General features: G+C 39.5%; 2 protein-coding genes across 4 annotated transcripts; one reads left to right on the top strand and one right to left on the bottom strand.

Annotated features, from left to right (window-relative positions):
• Window positions 1-831: 831 nt before the first annotated feature.
• LOC133905740 (replication protein A 70 kDa DNA-binding subunit A-like) lies at window positions 832-10,316 on the bottom strand. Of its 3 annotated transcripts, none has more exons than XR_009907682.1 (9): window positions 10,290-10,316; window positions 10,135-10,203; window positions 3,826-5,174; window positions 3,087-3,299; window positions 2,640-2,797; window positions 2,180-2,569; window positions 1,973-2,025; window positions 1,821-1,883; window positions 832-1,168 (listed from the first exon to the last, which is right to left on the bottom strand). XR_009907682.1 is itself a non-coding variant. In XM_062347504.1 (5 exons), the coding sequence occupies exons 2-5, from the start codon at window positions 4,271-4,273 to the stop codon at window positions 2,899-2,901; spliced, it is 696 nt and encodes a 231-aa protein (XP_062203488.1). In that variant the 5' UTR covers window positions 4,274-5,174; window positions 10,135-10,203; the 3' UTR covers window positions 2,809-2,898. The 3 variants fall into 3 exon arrangements, 1 of the variants encoding a protein (XP_062203488.1); XR_009907683.1 differs by having other exon boundaries at window positions 2,661-2,797; XM_062347504.1 differs by lacking the exons at window positions 832-1,168; window positions 1,821-1,883; window positions 1,973-2,025; ... (1 more) ...; window positions 2,640-2,797; window positions 10,290-10,316 and adding an exon at window positions 2,809-3,016 and having other exon boundaries at window positions 3,826-3,925; window positions 4,009-5,174.
• Window positions 10,317-15,099: 4,783 nt separating this feature from the next.
• Window positions 15,100-19,840, top strand: LOC133905718 (probable V-type proton ATPase subunit d). The gene is made up of 10 exons (XM_062347483.1): window positions 15,100-15,478; window positions 16,533-16,653; window positions 16,766-16,873; window positions 16,965-17,067; window positions 17,184-17,264; window positions 17,370-17,455; window positions 17,551-17,610; window positions 17,699-17,747; window positions 18,715-18,849; window positions 19,478-19,840. Exons 1-10 carry the CDS (start codon window positions 15,298-15,300, stop codon window positions 19,607-19,609), a joined length of 1,056 nt encoding a protein of 351 aa, XP_062203467.1. The 5' UTR covers window positions 15,100-15,297; the 3' UTR covers window positions 19,610-19,840.
• Window positions 19,841-20,220: the final 380 nt, after the last annotated feature.

Here is a 20,220-nt window from a genome sequence, read left to right as displayed (position 1 = left end):
GGTGGTGATAGTTAGCAATAGAGAAAGAGCACCGAACCAACTGATTCCTGAAGGCAGCTCTTAGAGGAGCGATCCAGGTTCGAGCACCGGTGCTCCCTCAAAGGCACTCGTACAGTTATGTGAGTGTGAGTCTACTCTTTAAAAAAAAGCAATAGAGAAACATGGACGGCGGGCAACCATGGCAGTTCCTGGTGAAACTAGAAATAATGGCAGAGTTGATCCAAGTCAGTTACGTGAATGTATATGCTACTTGTTAACTGGATAGATACTCAACAGGGACGTCAAAACGGTGACCGCAAAGCCTGCTAGGTTAGAGAGGAAAAGGTTGGTTGGTTTCGAGTAGTAGTGTGCAAAGAAAACCAATTAAATTCATGGAGATGATGATGTAGCTGTGAAATAGGTTTTTGATGCAAGTGGTTTTCAAGGGGTTTTTATTGGGGAGGAATAGAAGCATGATCAATTCTTAATTTGATGAAAAACGACATTGAAAGGAAATGAGGTTCTTATACTCTTTAGGAACAAGATGAGGCCTTTTATGTGCAGGCAGGAGCAGTGATGCATTACTTTCATTACCACAAAAAGGCTTGATGGCGGGTTATCGCATACCAATGGAGTTTTAGACAATACTAGAAAGATGGTGGGGCTTTGCCGCGCCTGCTGAGTGCCATCGATAACCCTTTTATGAGTTATTTGATAAAGTTTGTACTTTAGAAATGTTTTAGAAACGTATCAAGTATGAAATAACAGTTGTATATTTGGATTGAGTAATGCAACATCAATAACAGGGGGGGGGGGGGACATGGTGCATAAGCTTATGGAACTGCGAGTGGAAGGGAGTACAGCATCTTCAGACATTAGACTGTTTCACCTTTGTACATATTGCACAGAAGGTTATAGGATATTTAGAGTATGAGATATATAATTTAACACATCAAGAATAGTAGGTGGGCCTATTGTAGTTTACATGACGCTGCAGCGATGAATTTGCTGGATGCAGTGGCATGCATCTAGGTGCGATATATATACATAAAAAAGATTGCACTTAACAAAAGGGCATCGATGCCCAGTAGAGTCCAAAATGTCCAATTATACATCAAAAGGTTAACTTAGTCTTGCAATGTAGTGTTTGCTGATGCTTAAGAGGCTGCCATTTCTCCGTTGTCACTGCCTGAATGTATGTATCAAAACAAAGAAGCATGAAAAAAGCATGAAAACAGTGGAGTATAAATATTGTAGGCTTCATAAAACTAATGTGTTGCATGTAAATAAAAGGCTGATGGAATTGAGGAAAAATGCAAATCTCATCTTGAGTATAAAAGACTTATGCATTGAATGTATGCCTCGACAACAATGGTTTAGTGCACGGCAGCTGGACAATGTTTGCTAACTGTTACTGGATAGTTGAACGTTTAAATACTCAAAAATCCGTCAAAGTTGCTGAGGTTCTGGGAACAAAAATAAATGTCACAATTTATCATGCCATATAAAACCACTTAAACAAGCATCACTAATATCTTGTTATCATATAATTGTTGCAGTGTTTCACAAAGTAGTAGATAAATCATTTCAGACTATTGCGGTATCTCAAAATGTAGCAGGGGCTAGAATGTTCATATTGGAGTGCAGAAGCAATAAGCACATGAACATACCTATGGTATTATCTTTGGTTTTTTGCCATGCGAAGGATCTTTGTTAAGAACCCTAGTTTGATAATCATCATCATGTGATTCTGTAGGTATGTTTTGCTGCTATATAAATGAAGGGCGCGTAAATAAAATAGTTTTAAAAAATATTGTAAAAGTGATGGGAAAAATAATTACCTGTGCATCCAATGTTGTTTCAGATAATCTTTTCTTTCCAACAACATCTGGTGGCGATACATCCTATGTATAAACAAATTTTAATTTTTTGAGTTGTTAAGTGTGTAAGAAAGTATACTCGTTGATTCTTTATATGAGAAAATGTTACGTACTCAGTTTGTTCTATTTCCATAGATTCTGGCAGGGTCATATTCATCATTGTATCCTGGAATATTGTAAATTTGGATCAATAAGACTTGAGAACCTTATTTTAATGAATACATGAATAAACATAATGTATAATATACAATTATTGTTGTTATCATAAGGAATAAATATAGTACCATATAATCATTAAGATGAGCAATCATGAGACAAACCTGTTTTTGATATAGTTTTGATCTGATAGGAATAAGTGGAGCTAGATCTCTTGTGTCTGATTCAAGGTTTGCATAAGCAGGTGGAGCAGTGGTAGAACATTGAATATCACTTTTTAGAGGGATTGGTATGTTTTCTTGTTTTCCAAACTCATGCACAATATGAAACTACTTCGAAAGATGGATTTGTATTATTTGCACTTCTCTTTGGGATTATCCTGACAATAAAAGTGTACTTTTTGTTTAGTATGCCTGATATCTCTGGTGGTACTTGTGACTTGTCGTAGACATCTAAAAGTTTGTGTACTGGTTTCTTGATAAGTTCTTGTGCGACGTCACCAAATAAATTCAAGTTCACATGTTTCATCAGCGGCCATGATCGATAGTTTGTACCTGTGAGGTAGATAGTAGTCATGATTAGTATTGAGGTTAAATTGGAATAAGGAAATAGTGTGTTAGATACCTATAATTAGCATATACGCACTTGCAGTCCTCTCTTGTACATTGGTATTCTGAATTGATCAAACGGGATTTTGAGCAGCATGACTTGCAAGCTGGATAAGGCCACCCTTGTTGTACTAACAGTTTTGTAATTGTAACAGTATAGCGGAATTTGCGCCCCTGCATATATGTGTGTGTGTGTATAAATATCAATAAGCAAGCCTTTGTATAGTAGATAGACTGTAGGTTGGAAGTAATGGAAGTTAATTGTGTATTACCACTTATTCAAAAGGATCGATTTCTTTTAGTTGTAACACCGTTTTCTCTTCAATTTGAGTTTGAATAAGATTATTGCTGTGTAATTCTATTTTCTCCACGGGTTCAAGCTTAGATGTCATCCTGTTGTATATAAATGTTTAATTTATGAGGCATATAAAATAATATGAGAGCTTCGTAGTGTAAGCATTACCTTGCATAAAACTCTTTGATATGTGGAATATCTTCGTTTATATACCAGCGGCATGCTGAAGTTCCACTTAGAAATGCTGGTCCTTTATATTGCTTCATTAGTGTTCCAACAAAGATAATAATGATTGGTTGGCTTTGTCCAATTTGATGTACGAGATCTCCGTCAAATTCAGTTGCTCTTGATCCCCAAAGTGATACCTCTATTGTTGTTCCACTGTAAGGTAGATTGATCTGTTATTAGTACTGAAGCAACAACCTTTTTGATCTTTGGTTGAAGAATAATTAGGTAAGTATGCAGGAGATATTACAGAAAAGTAAGAATATAATAGTGCTAGTTTCGAATATTATTATGAAATATGTACAAGGCTAGTGTCGGTTTAAGGGAGCAACTTAAGTACATCTGCATTGTTTATTTGTAGTTACATAATTGTCTAATATATATCTAAATTTTGAAATAAAGATATTTATGTGGGTTTTTAACTAACAAAGTATTTCTAGATTCATATATTATGCTCTAGTTTAAGAAACTCAATAAACATCAGAAATACATGGCACAAATATTGGAGCATAGTGCAGGTGTGGCACCTTGCATTATAAAATTTATTGTTACAAAAGCTGCCCACATGATTGTTAGTATGGTGCAGCTACTAAAGATAGGTAACAAATGGTAAGAAATTGAAGAACCTAAGTTAAATAAATGAAATGCATGATTATGTAAGACATAAAGTTAAGATTGTTACCTTAAATATTGTAAGATGATGATTCGTTTCACCTGCTGCCTTTCATTGGTGAGCCAGATGATTGCAGCGTTAGGTACAATAGTTATTTGGCCAATTACATCTGCAAATGAAAAGGTTTTTAAAAGTGTTAATGGGTTGTTGTTTATGTTGTACTATATAAGATATAAAGTAGGGACATAATACCTAGAAATTTCTTAGTTCTGTTTGTGTATTGTTGCAATGCTGAAAGAGGTGTCAGTGTATAAACATATCTTGGGAATGATGGTGGTTCTGCAGCTACCTGGGTTATAATAGTTCTCCTATTCAGTCGTATCATGTATGGATATTGGGCAACTTTAAACGCAGATTTAGCTCTTTCCACTAAAAATTTCTTAATAACAACAATTTTCCCTTCTTCAAGATGGTCTTTCAGTTGTATGATCGGATCTGATGGTACTTCAGCATACATTGAATTGTTCTGCAAGGTTAAAATATAACAATTATAGAAGAACTATTAGGACAAACAATTTACATAGCAGAAGTATTATAGTTAGTATGTTACCTTCTCATCAAAAATTATTAAATCAAGGTGTCTAACTAGACTTCATCCTTTGGTCCTCGGAATTCCCACATTCTTGAAACTCTTACGTATATAATCCAATTGTAGGACTTAGTATTTAAATTAGATAGCATATTGTATCCCATCTGACTTTGATAGGTAGTCATTTACCAATAACAAATAGAGGAAACATAGGAATATTTATTGAAGATAAGTGTGGGCATTACAACCAATCTAATAATATTGATACTTACACATAAATTCTAAATTTTCTTTTGGAACAAATGATCTGCTAAAATTTAATACATCAGTAGCTAATGCTATCAATGATGTAGAGATTTTTTTATGTAGCAACATATGTTGGTAATTGTAGTCTACTATTCGGAAGCCATATATTTGTTGAAGGAAGATGATTGCTTGTAGTGCAACTTGTTCACAAGGTGGTAGTTGACATTGTTGGGTATTAACCCATAGGAAAACTGGTCTTTCCACTGTGGAAGGTATATCCATCTCGAGCCCAACTAGTAAACATTCGTCTTCACTGATTTCGGATATAAATGATGCATATTTTATTTTGCAATTGGTAATTACTTTTTTAAGTAATTCCACGAATGAGGTCAAGATGGTAGACATTCTATATAATGAATAAAAAACACAACACACCCCATATTAGATAAATCAGTAAGTTATCAATGTAGACCAAAATATTGTATTAAACGTACAATTTAAGGATACGAAGATACCTTCAATTGTAGTTGAGGATATGCTGTTGTAAGTACTATTGTGGAAGTGCAGACAAACTGAGTAGATGCTGAGGAGTAAAACATGGTATTTATTTTAGTATAAAATATTATGATTCAGAAGTGAATATGGTGGATTTCAAATTCTAATGTATTTATACCAAAATTTGCTACTATAGGACCAAAATATGTTATCATTTTTTAGTATTTTTATGATGGGATTTATATACAGTTAAAAACTTCTTTGTATATAATATTTCATGTTTCATTTCCAAATGGTCCATTCTCATTTTCAATAAGTATTTTTAAACCATTTTTTGAGGTCACTCGGCCTACTGCAACATATAGTTGTCCGTGTGTAAAGACTGGTTTCTTCAAATATACACCTACATGAGATAATGTTTGTCCTTGACTTTTGTTAATAGTCATTGCATAGCACACTTTACTAGGGAATTGGCGGCAGTTTAATATAAATGGTCATTTATAACCTCTTGTTGTCAAATTTATTCGTGGTATGTAAACTTTTGTTCCAATATTTGTACCAGTAATAATCGTAGCTTCAATTACATTGTCTCCAAGTTTATTGACAATCAACCTTATTCTGTTGCATAGGCCTATACTCCGATTTAAGTTGCATAGAAACGGGACTCCAATTTTAAGAACCAATTTGTGTTGAGGAAAATTATTTGTGTTTAGCCTATTTAGATATTCAATAGGATATAAAACATCTATATCACTTAGCAATCAAATGCTTTAGAAATGCTATCTGCACTTAAATATTCTTTTTCTTCAGTAGGTATAAGAGTTAACATGTAAGAATTTATATCGTCGACTGTTTCATTAGTTGGAGTTAAAATAGCTCTTTCCTTTAGGTAATCATCTTTTTCATATTTGCTATTGAAATCAGGATAAACAGTACTAATTAAAGCTGGTATCTTTGAACCCTAAATATATATAAGGAGATCTGGAGGTATAGCTATTAATGTTGGTTTTGTATCATCACTATTTTTTTTGGCTGGTAGTGATCCTTCGCCCAGATCTAATATCTATTTACTAAAGTTGTAGAGATCAATATAATGAGTGTTGTTTGTTTTATTCCTTTTTAATCTCATATTTTATGTTAGTTTGCATACATGCACATGTTTCCATAAGGTGGATTTGATGATAGCAGTGTTTATTATCTGCAATTTTGTTCCTTTTTCAATTACTGGTAGTATATGTCTTACGTCACCTCCTAATACGATTACTTTTCCCCCAAATGGTATCTCTTTTGCATTTGGGTTTGATTGTCTAAGCACGTCTCGTAGTGACCTATCTAGTGCTTTGAAGCATTGTTTATTAGTCATTAGCACTTCATCCCATATTATAAGGGACGTTTCTTTTAGTAGTTCAGCAAGTATTTATCCCTGTTTTATGTCACAGAATGATGTTTCATCTATATCTAGAGGTATCTTAAATCTGGAGTGTGTTATTCTTCCATTTGGTAATAATAGTGAAGCTATACCTGATAATGCTACTGTTAGTACAACCATTTTACGTGCTCGTAGATATGAGATAATAGCATTCCATAGATATGTTTTCCCTGTTCCGCCATAACCTGATATGAAATAAAATCCAGGTTCCTTGTCTAAGATGGTTTTAACAATGCTATGAAAAGCATTTTTTTGTCGGTATTTAAATTTTGATATAAAATTTTAGCTTTTTCTTCTAATATTTCAGTGTCATAATCCATTTCTTCTTCTATAAGTCAGTTTCCATTTCTAGTTTTGTATTCTACATTTTTAGGAGGTAAGTTAAACATTTTTAGTTGTACTCTATTCCTTGAAAATAATTGTTCTAATTCTTCAAGTAATATATCTTGTAATTCATCATCATTTATTGTATGTGGGATTAGATTATAACGTCATTCTAATTTTTGTTTTAGATCATTGATCATTAGTCTCCAGTTTTTATTAAAAAAATATCTCTCATTTTGTATACCACATAATAATAACATTGTTACAAATAAATGTCTTAATTAGATTGAGGATGCCCAAGTTGCTGCTTTGTTAATTGTCCAGTACCATTCATCATCATTATTTAGCAAGCCGCGTGCTGCACATGCATCTTTATATGTTTTATATACAACTCATTTATATGTTCTGATGTCTTCGTAGCTTTTAGCTCCTTAACTATTATTAGTAGCATTCATAAATAAAAGTGTTCTCCTTCTGTAGGGTTAACATAATATAATCTTCCTATTTTTGTTCCAGGTTTTCATTTTGTCCATGTATGGTCCTTTTTGTTCCATGTCCATTTACTTGGGAATTCACAGTATGTTAGCTCATGTGCTTCATTGTCTTTTTTATTTGCTTCAAACCACTCTGTTAATATTGTTGTTTTAATGTTTGGATTTTTTAGTAACTTGTTTAGTTCAATATTATCGTTGAATGTTATAGTGTTCATAAATGGAAGATGTACTGGTAACCTCTCTACAGCAGGTTGATGATGATGTATATCATAACCCAATATTCTCCAAAGAGCATCTTGTTTGCATATATATATCTACATTCTAAATACTATTTTATCTCATCAGTTTGATTATTATCTTCCACAATTGCATGTATGTTTTCTTTTTTATCTATATGTATACTATTTTTCAGTATCAGGACCCTTGTTCACATATTTGCATAAGTATTTTAATATCGTACTTTTGTTACAATATTCTATGTTTATATAAGCTTGGTATTTTTTTTATTAAATATAGGTTATGTGGTACTACCCATGTATTATCAGGATTATGTTTATTTCTTCATATATATATATACTAGTATCACGTCTTTGTATACGTGAACCCATTGTCATCGAATGTTGTTTCATTTTGAAATTGTTTGAGATAATGTTTAGAACACCTTCCTTTTTTTTCATACATGGGCAAAATATGTTTTTGTTACCACAAAGCCCATGCATCATATGTTCTGCAATTAATACGTATCCAAGTAGATCTGATTTAAGATCGGGAATTTCAGCTGATATAAGCTTGCCTATTATTTCACTTCTAATTTCAATATTTGATTTGCTTATCCATACTAATATATGTACATGAGGCAAGCGTCTTTTTTGAACTCTATTGAATATAGTAATGCGTCTATAGGTCTAAATATTATTCCTGAATGTATATCGTTTAATAACTCTTCTAGTTTCATATGAAATACACGTACTATTATATCAGCTCTGTTAGTTGGTTGTTGCCCAGGTTCTAAGCTTTCTAATATCTCAGGCCATTTAGGATTACATGTGAAAGTAATAAATAAATCTGGTGGTTCATAAATACGGCATATGGCTATACCATCATGGTAATTCTGTATCATATATCGTCTACAACCTGTGTGGCTTGATGGTAATATTACTCTTTTGCCTATATCATTGCCGTATACAAAACCTTTTTCTACAGCATCAGCTATACCCTGTAGGTACTCAATCCTTAGTTTGTCCTGATTTTTGCTTATAAACTGTAGTCTATCTTCATCTATACAAGCACATGAATCGACTATTATTTGTTTTGATAATCGTCCATGTATGGATTATGCTGGTTGTTTCTGTAGTACATGTGATATCTATAGTAATATTGCATTGTTACCTTGTTTCATTTTTGTATCTTTTGTCCTCCTATATTGCCATTATAGTAACACATACCAAGATGGTAACCTTTTTCTCCGTATGGAAATAACAAAGGATATTGTAATGCTATAAATGCTGTGTGCAATATGAAAATTTGTTGTAATCTTATGCTTCTACTCTGTACGATGATATCTCTTTTATACTTTTCTATAGAAATATCTCCTATTATGAGTAATGCTAACTCATTGTTGTTAGGTATTTCATATTGGCTTGAATCATTCTTGTTGCATCCTATTATTCGAATGCTCACATCTATACTGTTATATTCTTGTAGTAAATCTCTTACGTGTCTAAATTATTTAACTAATGGATTGTATTCGTCTAACATTTTTATAAGTCCTTTTATAATATCATGATCCAAATTTGTAGCTTCATGATCTTCTTTTTAGATAGCTCGTATTCTATTGTTTATCTCATTTTCAGTATCATATATGTAGAGTTGCGCAAATTGTGGTGCAATTTTTTTATCTGGCAATAATGAGCCTATATGATGATGTATTTGCCCATTTATACGGAATTCGTATGGTCCATTGCATTCGTTTATTTTCTTGTCTATGTTAGCGTCCATGGATGTAAAAGCAAATAAACTATTGTATTATCTGATTTTTTTGCAAAAACTTTTTGTAGCGGCTATCATCGTTGAAATTAATTAAGTCTGCTAGAAATTTTGAGGGTTCTTTAAATGCTGGAATACATATTTTTCCTCCTTTGCAACAAAGATTGTAAGCGATGTTTCTCCCTGTGGATTTAGTCTTGTGTTTAACTCTCCCTTCTTGCCAAAATATAGCATTACAGTATTGACATCTGTATTTTGAAGGACCATAATATGATCGATTTGTATAGCTGTTTTAAAATGCTGGATATATTCGGTTGAGAATTGGACCATACCTTCATGAATGTTTATATGCGACAGTCTTTTTTCAATATTTTTTTTCATTTATATCGATTTTCTTTCATTGTATCATTTTCTATGCATACATTATTAAGTTCTAAAGTTGAGCTCATTTGTTTGATCATTTTTTTCCCGATTGTTCCCTTTCAATATATTAATTAACTGTACGAAGGGAGCACAATATCCCATGAAGGAAAGAAAACATTAGTACCATAGGCAAGCATGAAATATAAATAATTGTTGTTTGAACAAACCTTTTTTCATGTTATATGGGAAGAAAAGTAACTTAAATTAACATTTATTATAGGTAGTACAATTATTTTTAGAAAGTAACATCCTTAATTGCCTTACGAATAAAATATCTTATTATATACACAGTGGTAGTGTTTTGTACCTCCGTTGTAGAATATTTTTTTTATGATTCAGCTCAGGCTAAAATATCATATATGTAAATTAAAAATGCATGCATTAAACAGTACTCATTTCGCTGATTACTTCCACTTCCATCATATATGGGTCTCAACCACTGTATCTTTTATCGTGTTAATCTGCAAAGTAAGTGCAGTAGTTTAATTAGTTATATGCTTATGTCTATACATATATGTACAACGCTAAATATGCTTGCTAAACTCACCTTGATGCAAAGGTTTTTTTTCGCGGCGGAGTCTACGACAATGGCTTTTACCCGGGGGGAGGCGGGAGCTGCTGACACATTTTAGCTGTATAAAACAGATGATCAGCAAGAAGTCGGCCTATACCAATATTTCTCATAATTCGTATCTACCTATTGGCCAGCAGATTTAGAATTGAGTTGTCCAATGAAATTTATGAGGTTGTCTGAAATATATATCCACTTTGAGGCATGTGCTGTATGAACCTAACTTATTTCGATTTAGTATCCGCCATTGTTTCAGTTGTCCAGGTACAAACAGATAGCTTTAGCCTGTTATATGTAGCATATTAGCTTGCACCAGGTTACATGGGCTCTCCATTCTGATGTTCAACAATGCAAATCTCATCTTGAGTTGATTGGGCCTCAACTGCAATGGCTTAGTGTACAGAAGCTGGCCAACATTTGGTAACTGGAACTGGATAGCTTGTCCTTTAAATGCTCAAAAATTCATCAAAGTTGTTGAGGTTCAGAGAACAAAATTATATGTATGCTTACGGATGCTTCTCCTATACTGTATTTCTTATGTTCAACTGATGTACCTGATTAAAGACTCTTGCGTTTGTTTGTATTTTTCCAGTTGTTGCTCCTTTTCTTTGACAAAAAAAATAAATAAATAAAGGATGCAACTTTGACCAGCACCTAGAATTTTAAGGAACGGGGGGTCCTGACCGGTGCTCCCTTGCCTTGCGGCGACATCGGGGTACAACGCCATCTTCCTGACGCCCGTCTGCGCCACGGGGAGGTCGGCCGAGGGGTCCAACACCTCGCCATCTGCCAAGAGGGCACAGACGATGAACGCGTCGGCGGAGCAGACAGCTGTGTGGAACGCACCCGTCACCGCGGCATCAACCACCTCCATGGTCCTCGGACCGTGAGGGGGCCAGGTGCGAGGATGCCTAGGGCAAGTCTCCGTCAGGTTCAGTCATAGCATCCCGTAGCAACAGCCCCCATCGTCACGAAGTCATCAGGTATCTCCATCGCTGGTCTGTCTGTTGCCCTTTGCACCTTTGCTCTTGTGCTTACTCCTTTCATCGATTTCCACGCTGGCCTCGGATGGAATCGTGATCCGGAGGGGACTGGATCTGCAATTGGAGATGCGGATGGGGGAACAACAGCGAGCATGGCTAGTGGGCAGGACGAGGGCCTCGCTATTTAGGGGAAACCAGCAGCGATGACGCGGGCCTTCTCGAGTCTTCCGGTGGAGCAAGGCACAAGCGACCACCAGATCGCGATCCGATGGCCCTCATCTTCTGGATGATGTGGATCAACCACGACGCACGCTCGATACGCGCTTTAGTATAAGATAAGATGATGATAAGGAGAGTGTGACGGTGTTTCATGAAAAATAGAGGCACTTTTAGTAAGGAAAGAGGTCCTTTCGCTGTCGATTAATTACCAAAGGAGGAAGATGGGACAAACAAGTAGGCTAGGGTTTTTTTTATTATTCTAGAGAAACGAAGAGTGAAGAGGTCTAGAGGAATATGGAAATCAATGGACCGCCTTAGTAGCATCGGGTAACACTGGGCAACACAAATATAGCTGCTTGATGGATCTCCATATGATTCTTAACTAAATACTCAAAGGTGCGGCAATAGCGGCACGACGCAAGCCACAAAAGAGCATTGGGTTACAATGGAGCTAGGTACACAGGGTAGGGTCAAAGTCATGGCATGCAACGGATATGTAGTATGTGAATCTCTTGTTTGTAGCAAAGGCACGCAATCATCTAGTTTTGAAGAAAAAAAAATCTAATTTTACACCTAATTTCAATGATTCTTTTGGAGGAAATTCTTTATTTGTCATCAGAAGATAAAGTCATGTCATGTGTGCCACTAAAATTTTTATCTTTCTGTCGGTGAATCAGGAACCAAGGGTCCCCGAGTCCCGAGGCCAGACCAGCAGTTTGCCACGTGGCGCCCTCCCGCGGGGATCATTTCCGCGAGGTACGAGAAGACTAAGTTCGGGGAGAGGGTGCTCAGGGCCATGAACAGTGGTCCCCGAGTACCTGAGTTCCCCGATGATCCGCGAAGACCAAGTGTCGGGAAGAAAGTGCTCGGGGCCATGAACAGTAGCCCCCGAGCACCCAAGTTCCCCGACGACCAGAAAAGCCGAGTACCGGGAAGGGCGTGCTCGGGGCTGCGAACAGCAGCCCCCGAGCACCCGAGTACCCCGAGGACCCAAGAGAGTTATTCTGGGAGAAAGTGCTCGGGGCCGTGAACAGCGGCCCCCTAGCACTCGGTTCCCCGAGGATCTGAACAGTCAATTCCGGGAGAGAGTGCTCGGTGCCGTGAACAGTGACCTCCAAGCACTCGGTTCCTCGATGGCCTAAGAAGTTCTTCGTCGGTGGCCCCCACAGAGGTCCAACAGTGAGGTGTCAACCAGTGAAAAGGCCCGATGCCGCATTTAAGAGGGCGCGTGGCCTATCGCTTCCAACTGCTCCGGCCACGCTCGGTGTCAGTCCTTGCCACATTCTGGTAGGAGGGCGTGGGGACATTTAGTGCACGGGTCCCATCCCGCGTCTTTTGGTGCACCTCGGGATAGCATCGCGAGGCCCAAGGTGCCCCGCCTGCCGCCCTGCTGTGTTAGGCGTACAAGACCGAACGGGCACGCCGGGCTGCTCGGTGGCTGCCCGATGGGCCCTCTCTGCGGCGCCCATTGCAGAATGCCATCATGACGACCGAGACCGGGCGGGGGCGCGTTTTCAACCTCCCGTCACTTCGCGTAGCATCCCATGATGGTTGCTTTTCCATTTATGGCGCCTTGGAACTCGTGCCCTCCCTTTTGGGGCACTCTACCGCCTGTGAGTATTTAAGAGGAGCCGGTGGACACGGAAACTCTCTCTCTCTCTTCGGCCCGGTTTCGAACGCTCAGAGCCAAGGAAGAAGACAGAGGTTCAATACAAGCACAGAAGCTGAGACCACTGAAGAACAAGGAGCCCGAAGCTCTAGGATAGACAAACATTCTTGTAACCAGCAACATCCCTAAGAGATATTCTCAGTGCATTTATAGCATCTACACAGGAGTAGGGTATTACGCTCAGTGCGGCCCGAACCTGTCTAAAAACCTCCAGTGCATTTACTGCATTCTGCATTCGATCATTCCATTCCACCTGTCATCGCATTTACGCCCATTTATTTTACCTGCAAAATAGATTCAGAATCATCCCCCGGCCGAATCTCAAAGGGGGTCCCTCCGGATCCCTACTTTAGGAGTTCACCCTCCGACACTTTCCTTATTTGCCATCGCTTCTAAATTCCATCCCTTCCCCACCATTGCCGTTAGTTCTGTCAATAGCTGTCATCATTTTTTCCCTGAGAAATGTCATTTTTTTTTAATAATGACGATACTTCCCTTACCTCTTGCGTGTACTGAGAGGGGGAGGAGCAAATCATCCACAGATCAAGCCGACCACCCTCTCCAGGAGCACAATAATTGGCTGCGAGCAGAGCATGCCGAGAATGAGCGAGTCTAGAGGAAGGGGACACCAAGGAGTGGTTGATAGCAATTGGCTATGAGCAGAGCATACCGCGAACGAGCGAGCCTAGAGGAAGGGGTCGCCAAGGAACAGTTGGCCTGGTCATGGTCGGATCATGGTTGGCGACTGCATGGGGAAGAGCGGGAGCAACCTAGGCGGTGGCGGTGGCTCGTCGCTGACGCCAGCTTTGCTATGCGGTGATAGGTGGATGTAGAATACCTTCTCGGTGATGGCATAGTCCTCAGCATAGGAGTCAAGGGCCCAGCCCTTGCGGGTGTCGACGGTGACTATAGGAGTTGAGGGCCCAGCCCTTGTAGGTGTTGGCAGCGAGCACCGTGAGCACCACTAGTGAGAGCCCCGTGGTCGCACCCCACGCCACCACCATGGTGCACTACAATTCCATCGTGCAACGCTTGCGTGACAGGATGTTGGGCACCACCTGTTCGACCAACCTAGCTAGCGCTGAGGCTAGGGCTGGGTTGCGGTCAGCGGTGCATGCCGTAGCACGTGACGGCACATACTTGGCGGCTGCAGTGGCACAGGGCTTAGAGGCGACGATGACAATGTTGGTGGAGAGGGGTGCAGGAGGGACCACAGGGTGTTTGGGGGCTTCTCCGGCACTGACCAGTCATTGCCCATCTCACACACCAACATCAGCGAGGGAGGTCCGCGGGACACCAACGACGTCAGTGGCAAGGGTGACGGCGATGCTTGCACCTCGGAAACCATGTGATGTTAGGGGAGAGGGTGAGAGTTAGGAGCGAGTGGGGTTTCTTTCTTGACAGCAATGCCTACCTCGAACTCTTCATGTTGCTCCGCTGCTCGTAGAGCTTGAAAGCTGGCTTCTTAGGCCCCGAGGGTGCGGGCACTGGCTTCTACAAGGCCAGTGCAAAGGCCTATGCCCTGCTTGCTACCACGGCTGCTGTGGTCTTCGATGTGCTAGTCAGAGGAGAGCAGTTGCCTCGGGCATAAGATGGCGGATGGGGCTGGTGGGTGAGGGAAAGAAAAGAGAGAAAGGGGATGAAATGTGGGACTAGGTCGAGGACGAAAACATCTTTTCTAGCTTCATTTAACAGACTTTTGACCTAAGTGGCAATGAATGAGCTAAAAATAAAACCAATAGCAGTGAAGAGAGGATAAGTTTTCAAAGCATTCTAAGATTTGATAGCAAATAAGGAGTTTTCTCTTCTTTTTAAACTTTTGGCCGGTTTCATCGCACTGTACGCCACTAGATGGCCAAGATCAGACGGACGAGAAGCCCCCACCGGGAGGAACTGAGACGGGCGACGTGCCAAGCCCGGATCTCACAAGCTTCCCTTTAATAAAAACTCTTCTTCCACCACATCCGCACCGCGACCCCACCTCCCGGATCTCATCTGCGACGACCTCCTCCCTCCCGATCCCGCCTCTGCCCGCCGCGCGCCGGCGAGTGCCCCGCCACCGCCTGCCCCCATCCCACGGAGGCTCTTCTCCGGCGAGCCGGCGGCGGCGACGATGTACGGATGGGAGATGCTGTCGTTCAACATCCACGACGGGTTCCTGGAGGCCATCGTGCGGGGGAACCGCTCGGGCCTCCTCACCGCCGCCGACTACAATAACCTCTGCCAGTGCGAGACCCTCGACGATGTCAAGATGCACCTCACCGCCACCGAGTACGGGCCCTACCTCCAGAACGGTGAGATCCTCCGCCCTCCTTCGGACTGGATACCTGGGTGGGGGGCGCCGCACTCACTGCTCGATCCGCGCTGCCAGGGAGACGCGATTCGTTATCCGTCCCACGAGAATTGCAATCCCGGATGGGGATTCGGGTAGTGCTGCTAGCAGAACTCGTTCTCGACCTAGAGCACTGTGCATCGTTGCTTGTTTTCGCTTCATTTGGGGATCTCGGCAGGGAAGTTTGTTAGTTCAGATTACTTGGTAGCCATGTGAATTTCAACTAGTACTTAAGCCCGCCAGGTCCTGAATGATGAGATCATTAGTTGGTAAATTGAACATATTGTTCTTGGAGTCTAGTCAGACATACCATATCCAAGGCCTCTCGTTTTCGGATTAACATGTTCTATGCATGTGAGCATGAGAAATTCAGAACAATTCCTGCAGGTTAGCTTAGTCCTGATCTGATGCCTGTAAACTACTCTGTAAGCTGCACAAAAGAATATTCTTTTTACTGACTTAGCCATAGCCACGTAGGAGAGTTTTTTTTTTTTTTGCGAGAATCCACGTGCGCTTGTGGATCAACTTCAGGCAAAACCTGCTCAGTCATCATGTTTCGCTTCTGCCTGGCAATGGATTACCTTATTCTTCATCCCTTAACACTTGCCAGCATTTGGTGGCCATATTATTTTGCAGATTTTGCACATTGCATTTTCAGCCCTTTATGATATCTTATCCTGGGCTTCGTTTTCTCTGTGTAGAGGATGTGGATATATAGTTTCTAAGGGGTCTGTATCCTTCCATGTGTCTCTCACACTAGAAGGTGATATATAATCTCTCGTAGCTCTACCACTGTTATGCCAAATGCATAAATTTTCGTTGCTGTGCTAGAATGCTGTATGTTGCACTCAATACAGTTTTCTTTCAGCAACAATGGCAGGAGTTCTGCCTAATCAATGAAGTTTTGTGTTGAGTAAACTTTGCCTTGGCAATTGTTCTCATGATATAATTGCAATGCTTGTTCAATGCATTTTTGTGATACAACTGTTCTGGAACTTATTTCTGCTAAATTGCAGAGCCTTCTCCCTTGCACACAACAACAATTGTGGAAAAGTGCACTCTTAAACTGGTAGATGAGTACAAACACATGCTGTGCCAGGCCACTGAACCACTATCTACATTCTTGCAGTATATAACGTAAGTGGAGAAGTATTGTTAGGATGCTTTCTTTATATCTTTTTCCTCTACATGTTAACATTTTCTACTCTAGCACAGTATTTTGGTTGTAACAGGATGATATTTTTCACAGGTACGGGCACATGATTGATAATGTTGTCCTTATTGTTACTGGGACATTGCATGAGAGAGATGTTAATGAACTGTTGGAGAAATGCCACCCATTGGGCATGTTTGACAGGTATTATTGTTTTTTCTGTCCTTTTTTTGTTCAATGTAGATGTTCCAAAAAATCAGAGTACTAATCGTTTTGGCTTCTTGCTGATCAACAGCATTGCATCACTTGCGGTTGCTCAAAACATGCGTGAGCTTTACAGATTGGTTCTAGTCGATACACCCTTGGCCCCTTACTTTTCAGAGTGCATTACATCTGAGGTAAAAAGCTGCTATTAATCATTTGTGCTGCCCAACAAATATCAACACATCTTGGTTCTTTACTTTTCTTAGCAGCTAAGGATGCCTTGGTAATGAGAGATATCTGTATTTTGTAGGATTTGGATGACATGAATATTGAGATTATGAGGAACACTCTCTACAAAGCATATCTTGAGGATTTTTACAAATTTTGCCAGGTATATAGTACTCAAATATGGTGTCTTTGACGATGTTTTCTCAAGAGTCTTAATATTCCATTCGCTCTAGTTCCATTTGTTTTCTAAATGACTTCTTTGGTATAGAAACTAGGTGGTGCAACAGCTGAGATCATGTGCGATCTCCTTTCATTTGAAGCTGACAGAAGAGCTGTTAACATTACAATAAACAGGTGGAGTGCTGAATTTTACATTTTCAACTTGGGATCTTTCAGTTTCGCATTCAATTGCCTTAAGGCTGCCCTAATTTTTATGTCATGGTTTGCAGTATTGGGACTGAGTTGACTAGAGATGACCGCCGGAAGCTGTACTCCAACTTTGGTTTATTGTAGGTTTCCTTTCAAAGCAACGCTACCAGTACTTTTTGTCAAGATGTGTGTGTTTTTCATGTGGTTTAATATTTTGACATCCTCCAGGTATCCATATGGTCATGAAGAACTGGCTGTTTGCGAAGATGTTGACCAGGTTTGTCTCCAATTATGCTCAGCGTTCAATGCAGCATTTTTTATTTTTAACTGTTAAAACACACCCTGCAATGCTCTGAACTGTTTTAGTTCATTCGCCAACTTATTTTGTGTTCTTAGCAGTTAAGTCCTACAGGCATTCTTTTATTGATAAAAAATGCCTATTGGAGTGCTATCCATGCGTTTGGTGAAACGACTAGCGATACCAAAAGACTCCTTATGAAATCTATTGAAACATACAATGCCCTAGGCCAAGCGCTTCATCCTGAAGAAACAGAGAAGGTGTTCCACGGAAGAGGTCTTTGTGGCACATATTTTACATGTGATGGTCATATCAAACATGCTTTTCTGAGTACTTGCTGCTCTTCTATATCAGGAGTGGTGGGGTGGTTGTTTGGCCCATCCATAATGTAGTTATTTACTTATTTATCTCATGCTAATATAATGTGTTTCTTAATGGGAATCTCTCTATATGGATCACTTAAGATACAGAGTATCATTATGCAGAGTGTATGTTTCTGTCACGCCATATGTGTGTGATCGTCATATGAAACTCTTTATTTCTTTAATTTTGTGTGAGCATTCGGAAAAGCTGGTTTAGCCAACATACATTAATATATAGTCAATTTATCATCAATATGCATGCCGTTAGATGCAAAAAATAATTTTAATTATTGCTTGTTAGGATAACCTTTTCATTTTTTGGTGTTATGTTATGAATATTTTCTTAGTGTGTGTTGTAATTTTGTTTGAGATTTTTCATTATGGACTTTCTCACTTGAAAGTTAAAATGTCTTTCTAGGGCCTGTTTGGATAGGAGGAATTGGGATCCAAATGTTTACTAGCATAGTTTAATAGTAGCATAGCTGTAGCCTTTCAAGATGGATTGCATCTGTAGTATGTATACCTGTGTGGTTGCATCAGTTACTTGGACTGCGATGACACTTTTTTGCTTGTTCATCATGTAGGTGCGTGGTGCAATGGAGAAGTACCCACCGTACCAGTCTATATTTTCGAGAGTTTCATATGGAGAAAGCCAGATGTTGGATAAGGCCTTTTACGAGGAGGAAGTGCGGAGGCTATGCTTGTCCTTTGAGCAGCAGGTATATTTTTGATCTAATTAACCCTATATTTTTTTCTGCTTTAGATATGTTATACGAGATGCTCCGAATATGGAATATAACCTGGGTGGAATATATAAATGCATCCTAAGGCTTATGTTTTAAGGTGAATATGACATATCACTTTAGATTTGAATAGGTAACAGTTTTCATTGTGAAGGATCTTGCCTGGAAGGGGTCTGACAGTTTCCTTGCAAGGTTTATGATTAAACACTCCATAAAGATCGCTGGCGAATAAGAGTTATAAGTTCCTGCTAAGAAAATTGGTGTGGTACCAATCAAGGCAAAGTGAATTAACCTGGATCTCTTTATATGTGCCCAGCGACCTGTGACACGCATGATACACATCACACATGCTTGTATGCATCTATACAAGCACTCTGCACACCACTTTTTTTTAGGTTAAGGTGGATTTTGCACCCGAGGTGCATTAGGCACTCCACTAATGTGTTTGCTGTCTGGCCTATCTTTTATTTTGGTGTGGGTGTGGGTGGAGGCATCTACATTGTGCTGTCATTGCAGACTTGCTCCCAGAAATTCAAAGCTATCCTCCAAGCCATCAGCTCATTCATGGTGCTATCTTTTGACGCATCTTTTCTTGGCTTTGCAGTTCCACTACGCCGTTTTCTTCGCGTACATCAGGCTACGCGAGCAGGAGATAAGGAACCTGATGTGGATCTCCGAATGTGTTGCTCAGAACCAGAAGACCAGGGTCCACGACAGTGTCGTGTTTATCTTTTGAGCTCCCCTCGGCATATATATGGTTGTACAAAATGCGATGGCACAGTCGGTTGCACTCATTTTAAACTTGTGACTTATTATGCCCTTTGTCTCGTTCTACGCGGCAGAAAAGCCAGACCTGGAGTCCATGTATTATTTGTTCTGTAGTAAAATAAAGGCGTGATTGCCCGGTATACCAAATAAAATATTGTATATTTTTTAGAATAAGTGAAATCTTGTGTATTTTGCGACAGGCTTTCATTGTTAATCGCCAGTTTACTGGCAATGTACGTCAGATGGTCTGTTGGCTCTTGGCACGTCCCAACTTGTGTCTGCTCTTTTCTATGTGTTCTTCTCTGTTAACTTTACTAATTTGATCATTAAAAAAAAGAAAAAGGAAAAAAAAACTGTTCTATATCCCGAGTGGTGTTTGCATAGTTCTAGGGAGTTACAAGCGAGCCTTTGAAGCTAAACCCTCGTCGACTTCTCGTCTGATGTCTCGACTAATGCATACAAAAATCAAGCTTTTACTCCTTTTTGGTTTAGAAAAATAAAGTTCAGTTTGGGTGCATTAAGTAATACTGAAAGGAAAAATAATCTTGAATAAAGGGATAAGGGAGTGGAAAGCCAAGT

Source organism: Phragmites australis, chromosome 2 (assembly GCF_958298935.1).
Source record: "Phragmites australis chromosome 2, lpPhrAust1.1, whole genome shotgun sequence".
NCBI lineage: Eukaryota > Viridiplantae > Streptophyta > Magnoliopsida > Poales > Poaceae > Phragmites > Phragmites australis.
This window is presented reverse-complemented; position numbering and strand designations above follow the sequence as displayed.